Raw genomic sequence first — 23170 nt, 5'->3', positions numbered from 1 at the left:
TACGTATATACGTATATACTCAGGAAATTCCAGGGGTTTTAGGAGCTCTGTGCCAGGAACCAAGAACAGAGACCAGACATATATATATATATATGTCTGGTCTCTGTTCTTGGTTCCTGGCACAGAGCTCCTAAAACCCCTGGAATTTCCTGAGTGATAAAAATGTCTTTTGTTATTCATGGCAAGGCCCTCTCAATCTTGCCAGTTTGTGCTAATGAGGTGATTGGTGGGCCCCTGAATAGCTTCAAGATGGGAGCTGGTCACCAGAAGGACCAGCAAAGTGATTAGAGGGTTGGAACTTTTAGCCCCATCCCTAACCTCCAGGGAGGAGCGAGGGGCCTGAGATTGAGTTTACTCACCAATGGCCAATGATTTAATTGATCATGCCTGCTTAAGGGAACCTTCCTAAGCAATGGAGTGTGGGGAGCTTCCAGGCTGGAAGCAAATACCTCAACATTGAAGTATTGAGAGGAGGCACACCTACAGAGGGTATAGAAGCTCTATGCCAATCCCTCTGCCCCCATACCTTGCCCTATGTATCTTTCCACTTGTTGTTCCTGAGTAGTATCCTTTATAATATACTGGTAAACTAAGCAAAGTGCTTTCCTGAGTTTGAGTTACCGAACCTGAGGAGGGGGTTGGGAGAACCCTCGACTTGTAGTTGGCAGGTCAGAAGAACAGGTGACCATTTCCCCAGGATGTGAGACTGGCGCCTGAAGTGTGGACAGTCTTGTGAAACTGAGCCCTTAACCCCTTGGAGTCTGCACTAACTCCAGGTGTTGGTGTCAGAATTGAATTGAATCAAATTGAATTGAATTGTTGGACATCCAACTAGTGCGAGAAAAGACTCCAGTATCTGAGCCAATAAGTCCTATATGACATTAATTCACAGTGAACACAGAGGAAAAAGGAAGCCTCCTTAAAATACTACCATCTAATTTTAGGATGAATAGTTCCACTTTTATTCTAAAAATAAAATTATGGGCTTTATAGTTACATATTCGCAAATATTTGACTTTTAAAAAATGTATATATGTCAATCCTGATGAAAAGGATGGTTCATGAACACCCAGAAATAAGTGATCATGAGGAATTAGCCTGTGTTCTCACTAAGGCCAAGTGATTTCAGACTGTCCTCATTTCCTTCTTTGACAGATTAGCTACATCAGTAGATCTTGGAAATTAGACAGACACATTACATCAGGTCTTTAGCAAGACGCCTGGCAAGTCACTTGATGATATCCCTGTGGTCGAAGTGAAGAAATGTGGAAACAACATGCTAGAAAACAAGTAAGTGATGAGCTACCAATTGAATATCTATGTCCAAAATGTGATGCTCATTGGAATGATGTCAAATTGCTGGAAGATTCCTAGGACATTTCATTAAGGGTCCCCCTTCAGCCTTTTCTTAGGCAATACTTTGTCAACAATGGAAGTGAAAGGTAATTTACTAGATACATAAATGATACAAAGCTGACATTTGCTCCTCCTTACTTCTTTAACCTCATCCTCTCTTACTCTCACCCTTTGCTCATTTCACTCCAATTACACTGGCCTCTTTATCATGCTTCAAATATGTCAAATACACACATGCCTCAGGGCCTTTGGATATGCAGTATCACAGCTCGTGATACTTCTTCCTCAAGCATCTACATGACTAACTCATTTCCTTTGGGTGTCTGTTCAAAGCTCATCTTGTCAGACCCACCTTCCTTGACCATCTGCAGTAAAATAACACCCCTATTAGCCTTTGTCTCCTTACCCTGCTTAATCTTTCTTCTTAGCACTCATCGCCATCTGACAAATTATATGTTTACTGATATATTTGTTTCTCACCTGCATTCTTGCTTTCAAACCTTGAAATGAAGCTCTTTAAGGACAGATAGGGAATTTATTTTGTTAAGACTATATCCCCAATACCTAGAACAAGGCTTAGCTCATAGTGGGCACTAAATAAATATTTGTAAAAACAAATTAATAAATGTGAAAAGGTATATGAATAAAAGAATAAAAATTTTAAAAGATCTTGACAGATTTGACAGACCATAATTTCAAAGATTAATAGAGATAATATTAATATATTTGAGGCTCTGATCTTAGGAAAAAAAATCCCAAATGCACTAAAAGAGGAAGGATAAAAAAGTGGCCTAACAGTTGCCCCCTCCCAGAAAAAAAACTAGACACTAACCTTACACTTTTCAAAAAACTAACTCAAAATGGATCATAGGCCTAAAGGTAAAATAACAGAGGAGGGAATTTAAGTGATCTTGGGGTTGGTGACGAATTTTTAGATACATCACCAAAAGCAAGATCCATGAAAGAAAAAAAAAATTGATAAATTAAAATTCAGTAAAATTTAAAACTTCTGCTCTATGAAAAACACTATTATAAGGATAAAAAGACAAGCCACAGCCTGAGAGAGAATATATGCAAAATGCATAGCAAACACCTTGCATCTAAAATATATCAATAACTCTTAAAACTCAACAAAAAGAAACCAGCCCAATTAAAAGGGCAAAGATCTGAACAGACACCTCACCAAAGATCTACAGATGGATAATAAGCATACGGAAATACACTCAACATTATATGTCATTAGGGAATTGCAAATTAAAACAATGAGACTTCATTATACATTTATTTCAATGGCTAAAATCCAAAACACTGACAATAGCAAAGACTGACGAGGATATGGAACAACAGGAACTCTGGTTCACTAGTGGTAATAATACAAAATGGTACAGCCACTTTGAGTGGCAGTTTCCGATAAAACCAAACATAGTCTTACCATATCATCCAGCAAAAGCACTCTTAGGCATTTACCCAAATGACTAGAAAACTTATTTATGTCCACCCAAGAACCTGTACATTAATGTTTATAGCAATTTTATTCATAGTTGCTAAAATGGAAGGGTCCAAGACGTACTTCAGTAGGTGAATGGATAAACTATAGCACACTCAGACAATAGACTATTGCTCAGCAAAGAAATGAGCTAACAAGCCATGAAAACACAATGGAGAAACCTAAAATGCATATTGCTAAGTGAAAGAAGCCAATCTGAAAAGACTGCATATTGTATGATTCCAACTATATGACATTTTAAAAATAGCAAAGTATGGTGACAGTAAAAACAGCTGTGGAGGGAAGGATGAATAGGTACAGCAGAAGAACAGAGAGGATTTTTAGGGCAGTGAAATTAATCTGTCTGATAATATAATAGTGAACACAATGCATTATGCATTTGTCAAAACCCATAGAACTGTGCAACACAAATGCAAATGAAAACTATGCAAATGAAAAGAGCAAATGCAAATGAAAACTATGGACTTGAGTTAATAATAATACATCAATAATGGCTCATCAATTGTAGGAAATGTATAACACTAATGCAAGATGTTAATGATACAGGAAATTGTGGGCGGGGGAGAGAAGGAATATAGGTATTCTGTGATTTCTCTTGAATTCTTCCTTAAACCTAAAACTGCTCTAAAAAATAAAGTCTACTTTTTTATAAAGTGGCCTGATGGTACATAGCAAACAAAATAATGAGTCCAATATGACTCAAAATATGATATATCAACAACAACAAAAGAGTCTGAGCTTGAGCTGTTTGAAAGAATAGTATATGGAACAAGAGACTTGGTGGTCTTGCTTTACTCTTCCTTAGATAGCCCATACCTCATTTCTGGGTACTACTGGAGAATATCTAAGAGAACAATCAGGAATGTGACAGATTTGAAACCATTACCCCTGGGAAGCAACTGGAAATGTTTAAACCACAGAAGGCTCAAGGGAGCATCAGGATAACATTCTTTACTATTCCAAAGACTATTTTGCAGAAGAAAGATTAGGCTTGTTTCACATGAACCCATGGGATAGAACCAAGCCTGAAGTCAATGATTCTTAATCCAACCACACATTATAATCACCTGGGAATGAATAAACAAATGAGCAAGTGAATGAATGAATGAAATTATTTTGTAAATACAGACTCTACTTCACATTAGTTATATCTAGGGAGTGTGACCTGGGTACAACTTATATTTTTAAACATTTCTAGGTAATTTGATATTCAGCCAGAGTTGAAAACCACTGACCTATGTGTAAAAACTCTTGGGCAACAGATTTCTTCTCAAAATTAGGAAGAATATTCTAATAGTGCTGTCCTAAGGATGAAAACAGGTTGTCTTGGAGGTTTCAGGTCAAATGGGAGACAAAGCCTAAGGTAGAAAGCACATGCCTTAGAGTAGATAGACCTGGGTTTAAATCAGTTCTGTCACTACTAATTGTATAACAGGGAAGGTTTCTGGATGTTTGTATCTTCAATTTCCTCATTCACAAAATAAAGATGATAACACTCAACTTCACCGAGCTTTATGTGACTTCAATAAAACCAGCTATGTGAAGTGCTACAATTCCATTTCTAAAAGAATGGTAGGCTAGGTACCCTGCCATTGAAAATTAAAGCTACTGAGTAAAATAATGAAAACATCTTTGATGCATCAATAAACGAGAATAAAGTAAGGAACACTAAATATAAAACTAGCACCTACACAGTAAATGTTTTGAGGGCATCTAGTAAACCAGGTAGATCTGAATGTTGGTTTTCAAAGTTTCACCAGGTTCTAGGAAAAGGAAACAAAAATCCCAGGACCTGCTCAAGATTAGTGAATCTAGTACAGAACCACACCCCACTATAAACCAGGACCCAAAAGACTGCATGTGCAGTTTAGAGAGAATAAAAACAAGGTTGACTCACTCATACTCCTAGACTATTCCCAGGGCACTGCAAAAAAACCTTCATCTTCTGAAATTTGGTGCTAAATGAAGGGATAAACATCTTCCCTGAGAATCCACAACTTTAGGCTAGTCCTTACATAAGTAACCCAAATGCATGCTACCTGGATAATCTGAAAAATCTCAAGCTAAAAATTTAATTTAAAGAGTTCACAGGACTCTTACATAAATTATGCATTGAGAAAGACACAACATTCTGTGGTACTTCCGCTAAACTACATAATCTGAATCTAATTATAACAAAACAGTAGATAAACCCAAACTGAAGGACGTTCTTAAAAAAAAAAAATTGAGGAATTTTTTTAAGTTGCCTAAACAAATATCACAACTAAATACAAAATGTGATCCCAGATTAGATGCAGAACAAGAAAAAGTGTTTTTTCTTTTGTTATAAATGGCATTCATGGAACAATTGGAGGCTGAGGCAGGCAGATCACGAGGTCAAGAGATCGAGACCATTCTGGCCAACATGGTGAAACCCAGTCTCTATTAAAAATACAAAAATTAGCTGGGTGTGGTGGCGCGCTCCTGTAATCCCAGCTACTCAGGAGGCTGAGGCAGGAGAATCGCTTGAACGGGGGAGGCAGAGGATGCAGTGAGCTGAGATCGTGCCACTGCACTCTAGCCTGGTGACAGAGTGAGACTCCGTTTCAAAAAAAAAAAAAAAAAATTCTACAAGATAATAGTACATCAATGTTAATTTCTTGATTTTGATAACTGTTTTTGCAGTTATATAACAGAGTGCCCTTGTTTTTAGGATATAGATATTTAGAGATAAAGGGATATTTTTTCTGCAACTTACTCTCAAACAAGCCAGAAAATAATATGTGTGTGTGTGTATATATATATATATACTATATATGTATATATATACACATATATACTATATATATGTATATATATACATATATAGTATATATATATATATACACACATTCATACATATACACACACATACATGTAAAGAGAGAGCATGTGTAAACATGGTAAAATGTTAATGCAGTATTTGAGGAGTTTGGGTGAAGTGATATGGGAATTTGAATATTTCTGTACATTTTTTATAAGTTTGAGATTATTTCAAAATAAAAGCTAATCCAAAAGAAAGAAAACTCTGTAAAGAGTAGTGGTTTCTACTGAGGCATAAAAAGTAAACATTAGTATTTCTATTTATTTTTTAATCTCATCCTTTTAAATGTCTATTTTCTGTATACGTAATGTACATATTAGTACTTGCATATAATTGATAAGTATCTTAAATTGGAAAAAATCACAAATACATGAGTCACAGGACATTTGATAGTATAAGATGGGGTTAGATAGTGTAAGATGATAAAAGAGAATCATTACTTTTGCTAAGTATGAAAATGGCTCTGTAGATAAATATAAAAGTATTCTTATTTGTTTAAAAATACACATAAAAGTATTTAGGGATAAAATTAGAGGATATCTGTAACTGACTTCAGGGAACCGAGCTACCATGTGAAGATACATAGTGGAGACCACATGAGCCAGGGGACAGCCAGCATCAACTTGGAGACATGTGAGTAAAGCCATCAAAGACCACCCTTCTTCAGCCACGCCACTATGAGCCCAGGCGAGACTGCTGACCAATGGAATCATAAGCAGAAAAACAGTGAGGCCGTTTGTTCTGTAGCAATAGATAATTGGTATAGAATGTTGGAATGAATTAAACAGTCAAGTCAAGAGATGAGAAAATGGCCTTTACAATATCCTGCTTTCATGCTTTTATCAACAATACATCTAAAATCTCAGGAGAGAAAAAAGATGAAAATAAAGGGATATAAAAATTATACCAGGCAAAAACTAAAATAAGCAAGCTAGTGTAAATTACCAATAATACTAGATAAGATAGACTATCACAAAAGGCAGTATTTGTGCTAAAAATAGTCATTCTATGACGGGGTCAAAATGTAAGAAAAATGAAATAATCTGAAACTTTAGTGCATCTAATAACATAGTCTCAAAATACAAAATGCAAAAATGGACAAATCTATGTAGTGAAATAGACAAATCCACAATTATAGTGGGAGATTTCTAACACCCCCTCTAGATAATTTATATAGTTAAAACGGTAGAAAAACTCAGTAAGGACATAGAAGATTTGAACCCACACAATTAACAGACTTGACTTAATGAACATATATAGAACATAGTGCCCAATAACTGATATATACTATTTTTAGGCATAGATACAACATTTATGAAAACAGAGCACATGTTAGACCATAAAACAAATTTCAACAAACTTTAAAATGCTAGAATTTCATAGACTACATTTTTTGGCCAAAATGCAATTAAGTCTGAAATCATTAACAAAGACAATCAGAAAAACTTTAGATTTGGAAATTCAAAAACACATAGATCAAGAAAAATCACAAGCAAAATTTGAAAATATTTAAAAATAATAAAAATATTATGCATCAAAAAGTAGCTGAAGCAGTAGAGTGGATCTGTAGTTTAAATACATACAATAAGAAAGAAAGGTAAAAATGAAATAAGTGATGAAGTTAAAATGTCAGAAAAAGCACAGCAGAAAAGATTTTTTTAAAAAGTAGAATGACTGAAACAATAAAAAAATCAGAAATGAATGAAACATATAAATAAGAGGATCAATAAGCCAAAAAATCGTTCTTGGCAAGGGCTAAATTGACAAACCTCTCACAAGATTACTGAGGGGAAAAAGAGAGGGTACAAATAAACAATATTGAGAATGAAAATAAGACATTACATATGCTATAGAAATTTAAAAGTTAAATAGAAGATATTATGAACAACCTGATGTCAATTAATTTGAAAATTTAGATGAAACAAATTCCTTGAAGAATTTACCTTACAAAAACTAAGTCAAGAATAAAACCTGAGTACTTCTAGAACTGTTAAAGAAATTTAATGTACAAAGAAAATTAAAAAAAGATAAAAAAGGCTAGGCATGGTAGCTTACACCTATAATCCCAGTACTTTGGGAAGCCAAGGAGTGGGGATCGCTTGAGTCCAGGAGTTCGAGACCAGCCTTGGCAACATAGTGAGATCCTGTCTCAACACACACACACACACACACACACACAAAAGAAAATCTCCCCTCAAGGAAAGCTCCAGATCCAGATGGTTTTACCTGTGAGTTTCACCAATCATTAGAGAAACAAACATCAGTCTCACATAACCATACTAGGGTCTCTCATACCTGCCACATTACAGGTACTCAAATATATGTTAGTTTTCTTCCCCTTTCTCCTATCCCCAGGGGCAAACAACTGGAAAATCATGACAGAAAAGTTGGAAAAGAGGGTTCAACATTGCATGGTAAACTAGACTAAATGATACTTTTTAACTTCTATGATTTCCTGGAAGTGTACAATATTAGAAATTGGTCAACAGACTTATAACCACAGTAAGAGAGGTTTTCACTATATACACATGTATGTACTTACCTACATATATCTCATTTAAAATTCAACAAGTAGAGTCCTGCATCTTCGAAATAGTACAATTCCTTGTAATTTATGCTTGCCTCCTTTTCTTCTTAACTAAATCTCACAAATTCTAAAGCTTTACCATTTAAAATTCTTCACCAAAGATAATTCCTTACCAGAGAGAAAATGGTTTACCTGTTTGTGGAACTACTAAGAAATTAAATTAATTACTCAAACTTGAAGGTTGTGTATTTTCAGGAAAAAGAATTCTTACAGCTATAACAACTTTCATCTTCCAAGAGATGTAATTCCACATCCTATCTCTCAGATGAAAGGTATCAAGTTCTCCAAGCCTCCATCCAATCCTATTCTGAAAATGAAAAGCTGACACTATTTGGAAAAAAACAAAACTACATTTATTAATTGTCAGAACAGGATATAACATTAATTTCTTTGCTCTTGTGATGAGCAATTTTTGCTAAGAAGCCAAGAGAAGAGGTTGTTATAAGAGGCAGCTGTTTGGGTGAAATAAACATTCAGGAGCCATTCTTACCTTAACAATAGTCACATCCATGCCGGATAAATGTAAAATCGGGGCAGCATTTTTTTCAAATAGAGTCCTGGCTTTTCTGTAAACAAAGGAAAAAATACAAACATTTTAACACAGGTTATCAAGAGGAAGAACAAAAAGCCTTACAATCTTCTTCAGGGCAGAATAAGAAAGACTATACAATACGAGTTTCCTTTATTTGTTCAAGTACAGAAAGTTTAACAACAAGTAATGAGTTGATATGAATGGAAAAATAGAACCTTAAACTCTGGGGCCTCTGAGAATTTGCCGTTTATCTAATGCAATAAGCTCTTATCCATTTGGGAGGCTTATAGTTCACACTGCAGTTCCTCTAGGGGAAGAACAAACACTAGATATGGTTCCATTCAGGCAACAATGCTTGATTCACTCAAGTATTCATTGAGCACCTACTGTGTGACAGACACAGGTGGAGGAGCTAGGAATACAACATGACAAAGCAGACAAAACTACTAATTCACCAGAAGCTTGTCTGAAACTCCCAGGCACTGTCATGCCTTCTCTGTGCTCCTCTAGTACTTTATACACATCTCTGTTAGTGACTTTCACACTGTATGGTGATTAGAGACTTCCAAGACTGTTGTCAGGGCTAGACTGGAAGCTTTCCAAAAATAAATACCAAATCTTATTAATCCTTGAATCTCCTGACCTCTAGGATTATGTATGGCATACTTAGAAAGTACTAAGTATCTGATGAATTAATGCACAAATGAATGAATAAAACTGCCCCAAATGTAGACACGTAAATTCTAAAGAAAAGGAAACAACACGATGTCTTATAAGAAGAGAAAAAACAGCCTTCAAAGAGTTTGCATATTTCAAAAGTATTATGCATATCATTCTGACAGTGAACTCTTGTCCAATTCAGGTCAGAATTCAAAAACACAGTCTAGGAATCTAGGGATGCAGAAGTTGCAAAACAATCTCTTCCACAAATGGCACAGTCTCAAAGTCAAACTAACGTTGAAACATACCAATTAGTTGACCTGTCTTTTACTCAAGTATTTCAACTATTACATAAGGAGAAAAAAAATCCAGTACTTTCAATCAATGTCAAACACCTAACTTTTATATCCACATTTACTCAGTCCTCTTTCTTATTTTTAAACTAAAGATGTATCCTTTGACCTTAAGGATACTTTATACAAGAACTTAAGGATATTTTATAGAACAGACATTGTATATTTAGCTACAAAGGCAGCTAATGAGGAACACGTATAGTTACGCACAGGCCAAACTCAATATTGTTTAAACTAAAAAGAACCACCAAATGGCATATAGAACACAAATCATTTCTTATTATGAATTAAAATAGAAATTGAGAGGCTTGCACAAATTTTCATAAGAACCATCCAAAAGAATATCTCAAACCAAGGGCCTGAGTGTATTATAAGCAAATTAAATATTTTCTACCTTTCTACTGCTCTGAATGATTATTAGAATGAACATAAAAGGGTAAATGATAATTTCTCCTTTCCAGCTCACCACTTCTGGGGGCTTAACCCAACATTGAAGCACTGAGCTAGTGATACTGCAAACAATTCTCCTTCCAGGGTTGCTTTCGTTACTAGATTGGTAGGAAAGGATCAGTTGGAAGTGGATCAGATCTATTTCCTAAAAGTAAAATTCTGAAGAAGTCTCAATCTGCCATATCAATCACAACAAATCTGTAACCTCCTCTGAGTTAGTTTAAGAAATCAGGTTAGAATATTTGGGTCTTTATTCACATCTTTATATGATGTTATGAGTTCAGAAAACCTTTAAAATGAAGGTGAAGACTTTTTTCCTTCTAATGTTCTATATAAAAGATTGAAAAACAAGTGTTACTAGTAAGAAATAAATTATTTATTACATAATTAAGGGTGAGATAGCACCGAGGCTAAATAAAAACCTTAGGTACTTATAGCAATTTCCAGACTCAGGCACACACAAAAAATAATTACTCTTTTATGTATTATTTATTAATGCTAAATACACAGTTATCTTATTTCTTAAAGCTCTTACATAGTTTTAAACCAGTACTACATAATGAAATAGCTACATGATAAATTATAAATTATGTGCCAGGACAGAGCCATGATGACAAAAATAGTGCAATTAAATAGTGAAATCTTTTAAAAGAAAAAAAAAGGATGCTGGAGAGTTTCAGACTTTCCTAGAAGCACGCAGGGATTCACCTTGCTAAAGGAGACAACGCCTTTAGAAAAGACTTTCCTTCAGTGGCAGTATTTTAGTTTACCTTTAGATAAAGATGTTATCATTTTAAACAAGAATCTACCTTTAAAAATGCAAATATATTTATATGTAAAAAGAACCTAAAATTGCTCTGAAAAATTTGCTTATTAATTTTAAAAATGTAGATACCTCTTAGAAGCAGGAACTCAAAATAACTGGCTATTGCTTAAACGAATTGCCATGTTTCATCAGAAATTGGCAAGTTGTTAATTTATTAGGTCTCTTAAGGAATAGAACAGTTACACTGAAGTAGGCCAAAGGAGAGGTACAAGAGCTTATGGGAAGGATGGGATAGTGAAGTGAAGACTGTTCTGAACCTAACCCATGGTCAAGAGTAACAATTTCAGCAGTTTATATTTCTTACATTGTGCGCTTATTATGAAACGGAAATTGTGCCTAATAAGCATTATCTCATTTAATACCAAAGGTCCCTATTCCACATAATAATTTTTAAAGTATGTACTATTGCCTTTCTGATTTTACAGATGAGTAAACTGGGGATTTAAGAAGTGAATTAACTCCCACAATATCACAGAGCTAGTAAGCAGCAAAACAGTAAACAGACCAGGTTCCTCAAACTCCCAGACCCAGGAAGAGTTCTCTGTTATCTTCAGCCACAGTCCACCACTGACAATTTACTTATCTTGGGTATTTTGACTATGTTATATTAGGGCTTGTTGATTTGTTGGTATGATTTAGTATTGATATTAAACAAAAATGATCAATAGGCATTATGACTGGTGCGTTTATGGGGGAGGGAAGCGGCTCTAACAAAGCCCAGCAGATATGATTCAGTTAGGCAGAATAGTCTGTTTAGACAACATGAATTAAACTGCTGAATTACAAAGAAATAAAGCAGGATGTGTCCTCCTGTCTGTGAAGTCACACTCACTGCCTCTCAATAAATGACTAGAAAAACTGACTTCGGAGACCCTGTGTTTTACTCCAGACAATATTATGCCTACCACTTACAATTAGCCCAAACTATCTTTCTTGTTGTTGTTCTTATTACCTTGATGTCATTTTACTTAGATCTTATAGAATCCAATTTAATACATACTTACTAATTTTCTTTTTTCTTTTTTTTTTTGAGAAAGGGTCTCACTCTATCGCCCAGGCTGGACTGCAGTTGCGTGATCATGGCTCACTACAGCCTCAACCTCCCGGGCTTAGGTGATCCTCCCACCTCAGCCTCCCAAGTAGCTGCAACTACAGGTAAATGCTACCATGTGTGTCAATTTTTGTATTTTTTCCAGCTAATTTTTGTGTTTTTGTAGAGACAGAGTTTCACCATGTTACCTAGGCTGGTCTCAAACTCCTGGGCTCAAGTGATCTGCCCACCTCAGGCTCTCAAAGTGCTGTGATTACAGGTGTGAACCACTGCACCCAGCCTACTAATTTTCTGATTCCCAAAAAGCCAAAAAGAATTGTTCTGGACATTAGGGACATAAGAGATATCACTTTTTAACACTCAACCCTTTAATTCTATTTTTTTCAAAATAAAATGATAATTATTTATTCTAAAGCCATCAAGGTCTTTGTATTCACCTTTCCAATTGAATAACAGTTACATCTAACATTGTAAAAAAAAAAGTTTTGCCTATTTTTCCTTAACAGACTTTGAGTCTCCACACATCCACTCCCCACCCCCACATACAGCCTCCCCACGTTTTAGTGTGGTTCATTTGTATAATCAATGAACTGCCATGATCAAATCATTATACACCCAAGTCTCGACTATTCTTCACACCTTAATTCCCACAATTCCTACATAACATTTCCAGGCCAGCCAGATCAGTTAAAGGCTGTCCAGTGTCATAACAAAGCCATAACTAGGTCACTCCTGTCTCCAGGCCCCTGCCCCATGGGCCATTTCCTCAGCTGAGAAGAATGGGTAGTCTTCTCCTGCCTGCTTCCTCCCAGGCCTAGCTCAAGGATCATCCCTTTTGGAAAGAACATTTCTGATCTCCCAAGCCCACAGTATTCTTGGCCATTTCTGAACATCCTGTGGACAGAGATGGCCTAAGGATTTACGCCCTAGCAGTACAGCAGTCGCTCCCGAGGGGACTACTTCCAAGCAAATAAGACATCTTTGTAGGTGTTAATCCTGGAACGATTATTAAACTTCAATTAGACAAGTTTGCTAAGCACCCATTAGTTTTATAGTTATTTCTCATTTAACTGTTATTTCTACATTACAAATGAATCTTATTGCTAGAAGAGTACTAAACCTAATTCTTCCAATTCCACACAATCTCACTAGCTGCCTGATAGTCTGTTATTTCTTTCCCCCTTAGAAAAACCAAGTATATAACAAGTCACAAACGGAACTACCCTTTGCAAGCTGCAGGATTGAGAAAAACAGTGGCCTTCTTCACTTGTGCATTGGGAGGAATGAGTTGATTGCCAAACACCTAAAAAAGAAAAGAGCAAAGTTTTCAGTAAAAGTCCATTTATTTGGTAAATGTCACATGTATTCTTTCATTCCAAAAAAAATGTACTTGCAGCACATATGGTATCTACCCTTGGGGAAAAATATTCTTTCATGATCTCATATTAACAAAAACGCCATCAACAACAACAAAAAGTAACATTATTTAATGACAATAAGCTGTATTTTGTATTGGAATAAAAAAATCCTGCTTTATCTACTAGAGGCAAATAACATTTATTTTCTCTATAAGATATAGCTAGGTTTATTATAACATATAATTAGTAAGGCCATAGTCTGTCAGGAGAGAAGTTTAATCTATGTCTTCAGTTTTCAGAGTACAATATTCTCTCCAGCTCATCACTAAAATCTGTTCATGAAGAATCTTTGTGTTACCAGTTAATCTTCATATGTTTACACACATACAAAATAAACCGAATACTCTATTTGCCTTCTCTTCTTTGCAACCCTGTATGATAACTAAATAGCAGCAACTGGCAGGGGAAAAGAAATGTAACTAATATATACCAAGCACCTTTTATTTGACATTTTTACACACATTATTCTTAGTTCTCAGAAACCAAGGAGGTATAAAATAATCCATTTTCCAGATTAGAAAGCCCAGAATCAGGAAGATTAAGTTCCTGAAAGTCACAAAGTTGATCAATTACAAGCCTGGAATATTACATCTTCTAATTCCAAAGCCTTTCTAAGCTCTAAAGAGAGGATCAAGGATGAGGTAGAATTAAAAGGCAGAGGACTAGATGTGAGGAGTCTAAATGAGAAATGAATGGGAACTCTATTATGTCTGAATTGGAAATGATGGTCAACAAAAAGAATAAGAATAGGAAAGTACCAAAATGGGCAAAACTTGGGGTCTTGAATGGTGGAAGTAGGCCTGAACCAAGAAAGCAGAATTCTAGTATGGAAGTACAAAGTGAAGATAGGAGGAGGAAAAAAAGTAATGCAAATATTTTTTATTGAATAACTTACTCTAAATCTGCTATCTCCCTGACAGTTCATTTTGGAGCCTTTCTTATTATTGTCTATTGCTTGCTTTAGAAACAAAAACAAAAACAAAAATACTTTTTTTCTGAAGTAGAGAAAAAGACACACTATTTCTTTGTAAGAAGTTTCTGGAACATTATAATTTCTATTCTGTTTTCATTCTTACTTAGACTTTAATATTTTGCTGCTAAATCTGCAAGTACTATAATTTTTCCTTTTTCTATCTATACTATTTCTGGAATGTGGCAGAAATGATATCACTAACCATTCTCTCTGGCCTACCAGATTCCATACCTATGGTAGTAAGATTATTCCTCCTTGCCCTCATTTCTTAGTGTCTAAAGTTTGTTCCTACTTGCAACTCAAATCTCAGATTCGCAGTGAGCTAAGGAGTTTATGTGAGACTACATTAAGTTTATGTGAGATTTGTTATTAAATATCATATTTTCAAGAATTTAGACTGTAAAAGGAAGTACACAGATAGGAAAATTAGCCAGCAGAGGCTATAAGGACAAATCCACTTCCATTTGTGAGATGGAAGGAACTAAACATGCAGGGGAAGTGGAGAATTAGAATAGAAAGAAATAAGGCCTGGCAAGGTGGCTCATACCTGTAATTGCAGCACTTTGGGAGGCCAAGGCGAGTGGATCACAAGGTCAGGAGTTCGAGACCAGCCTGACCAACATGGTGAAACCCCGTCTCTACTAAAAATACAAAAATTAGCCAGGCTTGGTGGCATGTGCCTGTAATTCCAGCTACTCAGGAGGCTGAGGCAAGAGAATCACTTGAACCTGGGAGGCGGAGGTTGCAATGAGCTGAGATTGCGCCATTGCACTCCAGCCTGGGCAACAGAGCAAGACTCCGTCTAAAAAAAAAAAAAGGAAAGAAAGAAAGAAATACATGAGAAGGAGAAAATAACTAAAGGAACATCATCCCTGAAAAAGTATGAGGAGAGAGAATTTAGAACAGAGGTGGAGGCATTTATTTTCAACAAGAAAGGGAGGGCCCTACAATCACACAGGTCTACTCTTCCTTAAAGAGAGAAAGAAAGGGGCCAGGTGTGGTGGCTCACACCTGTAATCCCAGCACTCTGGGAGACCAAGGCAGGTGGAACACAAGGTTGAGATCGAGACCGTCCTGGTCAACATGGAGAACCCCCATCTCTACTAAAAATACAAAAATTAGCTGGGCATGGTGGTGTGTGCCTGTAGTCCCAGCTACTCAAGAGGCTGAGGCAGAAGAATCACTTGAACCCAGGAGGCAGAGGTTGCAGTGAGCCAACATCACACCACTGTACTCCAGGAGGATTTTCCAGTAACTAATGACTGGCTTGGGACGGGGATCACCTTTAATTTAATATTAAAGTTTATTTGAATTGATTTCTAAAGCAACTTAGAGGCATATGAAAGATAATACATTTAAACAAAGAAGTAACCAAATTCGTAAAACACAGGTTTAGAACAGCTAGATAATAATCGCTAAAAAGAGGAATTATAGTATATACTGTAACAATTGCTAAAGAGAGGAATTAATTTATAGTATCTATTGTAACAATCGCTAAAGAGAGGAATTAATTTATAGTATCTATTGTCACTGTCATCCATTAAAACATTTCAGAAACAAACATGAGGTCTGCCACCTACTTCTATTACTAAATGCTTCACACATTTGCCACTTTTGATTGCCATGTTTCTATTTTGGTATTTCTGACATCATAAGCTCAAATGATACAAAACAAAAAGGAAACTCAGTCTCAGAATTTCACCTGCAAGGTATAATGTACATTTTTGCAGTGGGAGGAGCAAAAATGCTGTCTTATATTTGAAAGGATTTATAATCCAGCTATAATTAGCCATATAAATGAATATTTAAGTAAAATCTCATGGAATATAACAGTGTACATGATATGGATCAGTTGAACTTGGAGATGAGCTTTAAAAATATGAATCAACAATTTTAAGAAGATTTGACTTTTAGAGGTAACACTTGTTCTGAACTGATATCCTTGGGGGTTATTCGGATCAGGGATGATTCAGGGGTTAGCCAAATCTACAAAGACAACTGCAGACACAAATTCCCAGAGCTTCTACCAGTCCAGTTCTGTGTTCTTGGGATCAATCCAGAAACAAACAGTCTACAGGGGTGGGCGTCAGAACTGCTCTTCACCAGATGGTTAACTTCCTGGAGTTCTACTCAGAGTTGGCTCCCAGTGTGATTCATCCTGATAGTGCTAAAAAATAGCCAAACTGCACAGATGCAAGACACTGTGCGAGTCCCCTGAAAGAGCTTAAGTTTTCTGCACAAAGAAGATAAGGAGGGGCTTAATTTTATCACATTAAATAGTATTACCTGAGCTTCTTGACAGGCTGCTCTCCTTAGTAGGTTATCACTATCAAAGGAAGGAAAAGAGAATAATCATTAGCTTTAATAGATTATAATCCAAACAAAATTTGTGAGCTTTTTAATTTTTTAATATAGGCACCTACCTCTTCTCTAAAAACACCCTAGTGAAATTTCCTTAAAAACCTGATAACAGGCCAGGCGTGGTGGCTCACGCCTGTAATCCCAGCACTTTGGAAGGCTGAGGTGGGCAGATCACCTGAGGTCAGGAGTTCGAGACCAGCCTGGCCAACATGGTGAAACCTCCTCTCTACTAAAAATACAAAAATTAGCCGGGCATGGTGGTGGGTGCCCGTAATCCCAACTACTCAGGAGGCTGAGGCAGGAGAATCGCTTGAACCTGGGAGGCAGAGGTTGCAGTGAGCTGAGATCATGCCATTGCACTCCAGCCCGGGCGACAGAGTGAGACTCTGCTGAAAAAAAACAAAACAAAACAAAAAAACAAAAAAAACCTGATAACAAGTTATCATCACATTTGAAAAATACATCCTCTGAATAAAAGTTTGTGTTAAATATTTCCATATTATGGTAACCAGAATAATGCCGCATCCCCCCAAAATTTCCACATCGGAATCCTCAGAACTTGAGGATATGTTACTTTACATGGCAAGAGGGATTTTACAGACATGATTAAACTTAGGACCCTGACATGGGAGATCGTCCTGGATCATCCAGATGGGCCCAATCTAACCACAAAGGTCCCAAAACAGAGAGTTTCCCGATTGTGATCAGAGGCAGATGCGATTATGGAAGAATAGTCAGAAAAATGCAACCTTGCCAGCTGTGAAGATGGAAGAAGGCTCTGAAGAGTCAAGGAATGTGGTGGCCTCTAAAAGCTGGAAAAGCAAAAGGATTCTCCCCCAGAGCCTCCAGAAGGAACATAGCCCTTGCCACACTTTGTCTTAGCCCAGTGAGAGCTGCTTTGGGCTTCTAATTCACAGAATGCAAGACAAGAAATTTGTGGTGTGTTGAACCACTAAATTTGTGGTAATTTGTTAAGGTAACAACAGAAAACTAATATACATATCCTGCATTTTTCTTACCCAGTGGAAATTAGGTCATTTGCCACAAGTAAATTTGATGTTCAGTTTCTTCTGCTACTGTCTTATCTAAATCACTTGTTTTTGATATCACTGTCAGAAAATAAATCATAAATGGAGAATTTTGTCATGAGGCAAAATTTTGGCTTCCAAAAATGAAAGCATTCTGTCAGAATGTGATCACCTATTTAACATCAAGGTCTCTAAAATAGGTTTCTACCATAAAAGCATTTTAAATGGCTCCAGTCACCTACGGGGCTCTAGAATCTTCATCTAAGAGCTTGTGCTAACGCACATTGCTGGCCCTGCTAAGATAGTAACTTCAACGTGGTTAACAAAAATTAAGAAATCAAACACCCAGAAAAGATGAACAATAACCAATCTATAGAAAAACTTGAAAAAAGGTTATTTTGCTTATATTCTCTTTCTAGACTTTTTTAATAACATTGAAAACTTTAAATTTTGCATTTTCACAGTAATTCAAAAGGCAACAGGCTCCTCTGGGTGATTTGACATTTACAGTGAATGAAAAACAATAAGCAAGCTTTGCTTTTGCCAGAGTTGCTGTCAAAGGCTGCTGTTCAGTGATTCCATAGCCAGGCTGCCGAACAACACCTGAAGTTCACAAAGCAGGCGGCTTCACTAAGAGAACACCATCCACAGGGAAGTATGGATGCTGTGAATCTGAAATCTGAAACCTAAGAACCGCAGGGCACAGTGGCTCACGCCTGTAATCTTAGCACTTTGGGAGGACAAGGTGGGCAGATCACTTGAGGTCAGGAGTTCGTGACCGGCCTGGCCAACATGGTGAGACCGTCTCTACTGAAAATACAAAAATTAGCCGGGCATGCTGGTGCATGCCTGTAATCCCAGCTACTCGGGAGGCTGAGGCAGGAGAATTGCCTGAATCCAAGAGGCGGAGGTTGCATTGAGCCAAGATCACACCATTGCGCTCCAGCCTGGGCTACAGAGCGAGGCTCTGTCTCAAAACAAAACAAAACAAAAAAAACCTAAGAACAATGTTTTACTGAAATTGTCATGACATCAGTACCCCAAAAGCTGATGTTGTTCGATAACAAAGATTTTTAGGAGACTCATCGCTTGTGAAATCCAGCGCAAGTCAGCCCAGTCCCTACTGGCTTAAGTGACTCTGCTCCCCTGTGCCCAGGTGGCAAAGAGTGTTGTGCAACCTTCTCTTCCTCCGCACCCAGTATTCACAAATATTCAAGTTTTTTTGAATGACTCCCCACAGGAAATAACACACATTCATGTTTCACTTTTCTTCTTGCATCCCTCCCAATAAAATGCTCTCACTGAATCATTCTAACATCAGTAACAACAACAAAAATATACTACAAGATGAGGTAAATTCAGGGTAGAAACTAGTGAAATATCTTGAAAATAATTAACATGTCACTAACTCCTTATAGCTTATTGGATAATTTGCATTTATGACCTTATATACAATGAAGTGGTAAAACACTGAACCCACAGTAACCTCTGGATAACAAAATAATATGAGGTTCCTCATAGTAACCTGGGCGTTGTCACTGACCCTCCCCCTGGACTGTGCTGACCCCTAGTCCAACTTGCACAGGCCCTGGGAACGCAGCTTCCAGCCTCTCCGGACTGTGCTCCTACCTGCCACTGCTTTCAATGCTTTCCTTTAGTAGACTAATTACCTTGTACCTCCAATCTCTCCTACAAACTCGCCCTGTGGATTTTTCTGCCTAAGCCCTCTATGCTTCTGTAAAAGCTGCAATCCCATCTCTATATCCTGCCCATTTCCAGGCTCCTCCTCTACTGAAGGACAGGTCTCCGAAAGGCAACAGGCTCCCCTGGGTGATTAGTAAAGAACATCACCCTTGCCACAGCTCAGCCACACTGATTTCCACGGACCTAGCTGAAAAGACAATAGCCCTGAATATGCACAAGAATATGGGGTAGCACCTTAGATCATTTTTTTCCCTAAGTTCTTTGTTGCTAGAAGTAAAATTCTGATTATTAGCTTGTGATTTCATATATTATTAAAGATTTCAGCTCTCCTGAGTTTATTAATTTTGATTAATTTATCAGAATGCTATTCAAAATAAAAAGCTTTTGTGATAGTTAATTCCCTGAATTTAATGTGCCAAATGGAATATCCTGTCAATGCCACCTGTAAGAGAGCCAGAATATGTACCAATTTTGATATTACAAAAGAAAATCTCATTATAATCATACTTAACTTTGGGTCGGGCACGGTGGCTCACGCTTGTAATCCCAGCACTTTGGGATGCCGAGGTGGGCGGATCACCTGAGGCCGGGAGTTCGAGACCAGCTTGACCAACATGGTGAAACCTCATCTCTACTAAAAATACAAAATTATCCAGGCATGGTGGCACATGCCTATAATACCAGCTACTTGGGAGGCTGAGGCAAGAGAATCGCTTGAAGCCAGGAGGTGGAGGTTGCAATGAGCCGAGATCGCATCATTGCATTCCAGCCTGGGCAACAAGAGCGAAACTCTGTCTCAAAAAAAAAAAAAAAATCATACTTAACTTTGTTTAATATCAAAAATGGTGTTAACCATCTTGATCTTGCTATCTGAACCCGACTACTCCTAAAAATCAAACACATCCTCAAAGAAAAAAGATTTCTCCCATTGAGATAGTCTGATGATCTACAGCAAGCTCTGAAAACTATCTCAGCAAAGAAATTCCAAAAATATTTCAGTAATATCAGCATTGTCAGAATAAAAGACAAAACTTAAAATTCATAGAGCAACTACCTTGTACCAAGTACTACGGCAGTTGTTTTCATAAACCTTTAATCTTTGTAACAACCTTGCAAGGTAGGCATTATCAGGTAACAGAAAATATTCTCATTTTACAGATCAGGAAGCCAAGACTCAGAAGGAAAGTGAAGTGCCCAAAAACACAGAGTTACTAAGTGGTAGTGTCAGAGGTGTTTGAACCAGAGTGACTCCATCTTGAGTAAGGGCTGGGTAAAAAGAGGCTGAGACCTACTGGGCTGCATTCCCAGGAGGTTGGGCATTCTAAGTCACAGGATGAGATAGGAGGGCGGCATATGATACAGCTCATAATGACCTTGCTGACAAAACAACCTGCAGTAAAGACGCCGACCAAAATCCAGCAAAACCAAGATGGCGATGAGAGTGATCTCTGGTGTCCTCGCTGCCCATTATATGTTAATTAGAATACATTAGCATGCTAAAAGACACTCCTACCAGCACCATGACAGTTTACAAATGCCATGGCAACATCCGGAAGTTATGCTATATGGTCTAAAAAGGGGAGGAATCCTCAGTTCTGGGAATTGCCCATCCCTTTCTGAAAAAACTCATGAATAATCCACTCCCTGTTTAGCATATAATCAAGAAGTAACAAGTATAAGCACCTGAGTGGTCCATGCTGCTGCTCTGCCTATGGAGTAGTCAACCTTTTAATCTTTTACTTTCTTTTTTTTTTTTTTCCCGAGGCAAAGTATCACTCTGTCCCCCAGGCTGGAGTGCAGTAGCACTGTCTCAGCTCACTGAAACCTCCACCTCCCAGGTTCAAGTGATTCTCCTGCCTCAGCCTCCTGAGTAGCTGAGATTACAGGTGTGCACCACCACACCCAGCTAATTTTTATACTAGTTTCACCATGTTGGCCAGGCTGGTCTTGAACTGAACTCCTGACCTCATGATCTGCCTGCCTTGTCCTCCCAAAGTGCTGGGATTACAGGTGTGGCCACTGTGCCTGGCCTACTATCTTAATAAACTTGCTTTCACTTCACTCTATGGAGTCGCCCTGAATTCTTTCTTGTGCAAGATCTAAGAACCCTCTCCTGGGGTCTGGATTGGGACCCCTTTCTGCTAACAGTAGAGTCGGAATTCAGACCCATGCTAGCCTGGCCCTAAGCAGATGCTTTTTCTTCTAAACTTCAGACAATACTCAATGGGCAATTATTCATGTAGTTGTATGTTTTATAGCACATTTTTTAAATTGCATAGTCTCATCTTATTTAAATTTTTCAATTTATATTCACATAATATTTTTTAAAAGGTCAGGTGCAATAATGCTTCTGAAGGTACTTGTTGAAACAAACTCATTTAACACAAAGTGCTGCTTATGGCACATAAATATGATTTAGTCCTGCCCTGAAGAAGCTTAGAATCAAGTGGCAAAGAAGAACAGCTCTTGGTAAATATTGGTGGCATAGTAAAACGTGTTTCTTGATAAATAATATGCCAGGCACTGTGCTGGGTGTCTTGGACACGCTGGTGAATAAGCCCAACATTCCCTGTCCTAGTGAAGTTTATAGTTTAGTAGGGAACGATGACAATTCAACAGGTAATCATGATGCAATTTCACTTTTAGGTAATCCATAAAAGGGGCACATAATGGGGGCATCTAACCTAGTTTTGAGAGAATCAGAGGCTTTTTACAGGATATGACATTGAAGCTGAGATCTAGGGGAAAAATAAAAAGTAGCCAGGCAAAAATAGGGAGTAGAATCTAGGCAAGAGAAACAGCATGTCAAAGCCTGCAAGTGCTAGAACATGGCCAATTTAGGAAAGAGAAAGTAGTTCGGGACAGCTGGAGGCCACACGCCATGGGAGGAGCCAGTAAAGGCCAGGTCACCAAGGACATTTTCAGCTATTTAAGTAATTTGGATTTTATCCTAAGGGCCATAAGGAGCCATTAACAGGTTTTAAGAGAATTGATGTGACCAGGTTTACATTTTGGAGGGATTATTCTGGCTGCAGTGTGTGAAGAAGGCATTGGTCAGAGGTAAGACTGAATCTAGTGAAACTTCAGAGGCTCCCTCAGTGACAGTCAGTGATGATGACTGGAACTAGGATGGTGGCAGAGGGGACGCAGAGAAGAGGACAGATTCAGCAGATATTCAGGAGGTAAACTTGAGGGATGGCTGGTGGGAATTAAAGAAAAGGTGAGGGGTCAAAGATAGGGCCCACATCCTGCATTAAGCAATTGGTGGAAGGCAGTACAATTCACAGAGATGGAATGAAGTAGAAAGTGCAGGTGTGAGAGAGAGGAAACTGAGCTTAGTTCTGGGTCTGTCTATCCAAGATGGGGTGAGAACCTAGGTGGAGGTGTCTAGGCCACAGCTGGAAATGCAGGTCTGAAGTTCCATATAGCAATCTTAGCTATATGTTGATAGAAGGAATGAGAGTGGATATGATGATCTATACGAGTAGGGTGAGAAGTAGGAGGAAGAGATACCCTGATCAT

At 37.6% G+C, this 23170-nt stretch overlaps 1 protein-coding gene and 1 long non-coding RNA gene across 2 annotated transcripts in view; one reads left to right on the top strand and one right to left on the bottom strand.

Moving 5' to 3' along the window:
- Positions 1 to 23170, bottom strand: part of AGK (acylglycerol kinase) — a 103876-nt gene that overhangs the window by 45294 nt on the left and 35412 nt on the right. The window contains exons 3-5 of the mRNA XM_055284268.2: positions 16842 to 16881; positions 13388 to 13467; positions 8783 to 8858 (exon numbers count right to left, since the gene is read on the bottom strand). Coding sequence (XP_055140243.1) covers positions 8783 to 8858; positions 13388 to 13467; positions 16842 to 16881 — 196 coding nt within the window. The remainder of the gene's footprint in view (positions 1 to 8782; positions 8859 to 13387; positions 13468 to 16841; positions 16882 to 23170) is intronic.
- On the top strand, positions 922 to 13868 carry LOC129485096 (uncharacterized). The gene is made up of 3 exons (XR_008658618.2): positions 922 to 1290; positions 12151 to 12268; positions 13351 to 13868. It is a non-coding gene; the product is annotated as an uncharacterized lncRNA (long non-coding RNA).

This window comes from Symphalangus syndactylus, chromosome 6 (genome assembly GCF_028878055.3).
Source record: "Symphalangus syndactylus isolate Jambi chromosome 6, NHGRI_mSymSyn1-v2.1_pri, whole genome shotgun sequence".
Classification (NCBI taxonomy): domain Eukaryota; kingdom Metazoa; phylum Chordata; class Mammalia; order Primates; family Hylobatidae; genus Symphalangus; species Symphalangus syndactylus.
This window is presented reverse-complemented; position numbering and strand designations above follow the sequence as displayed.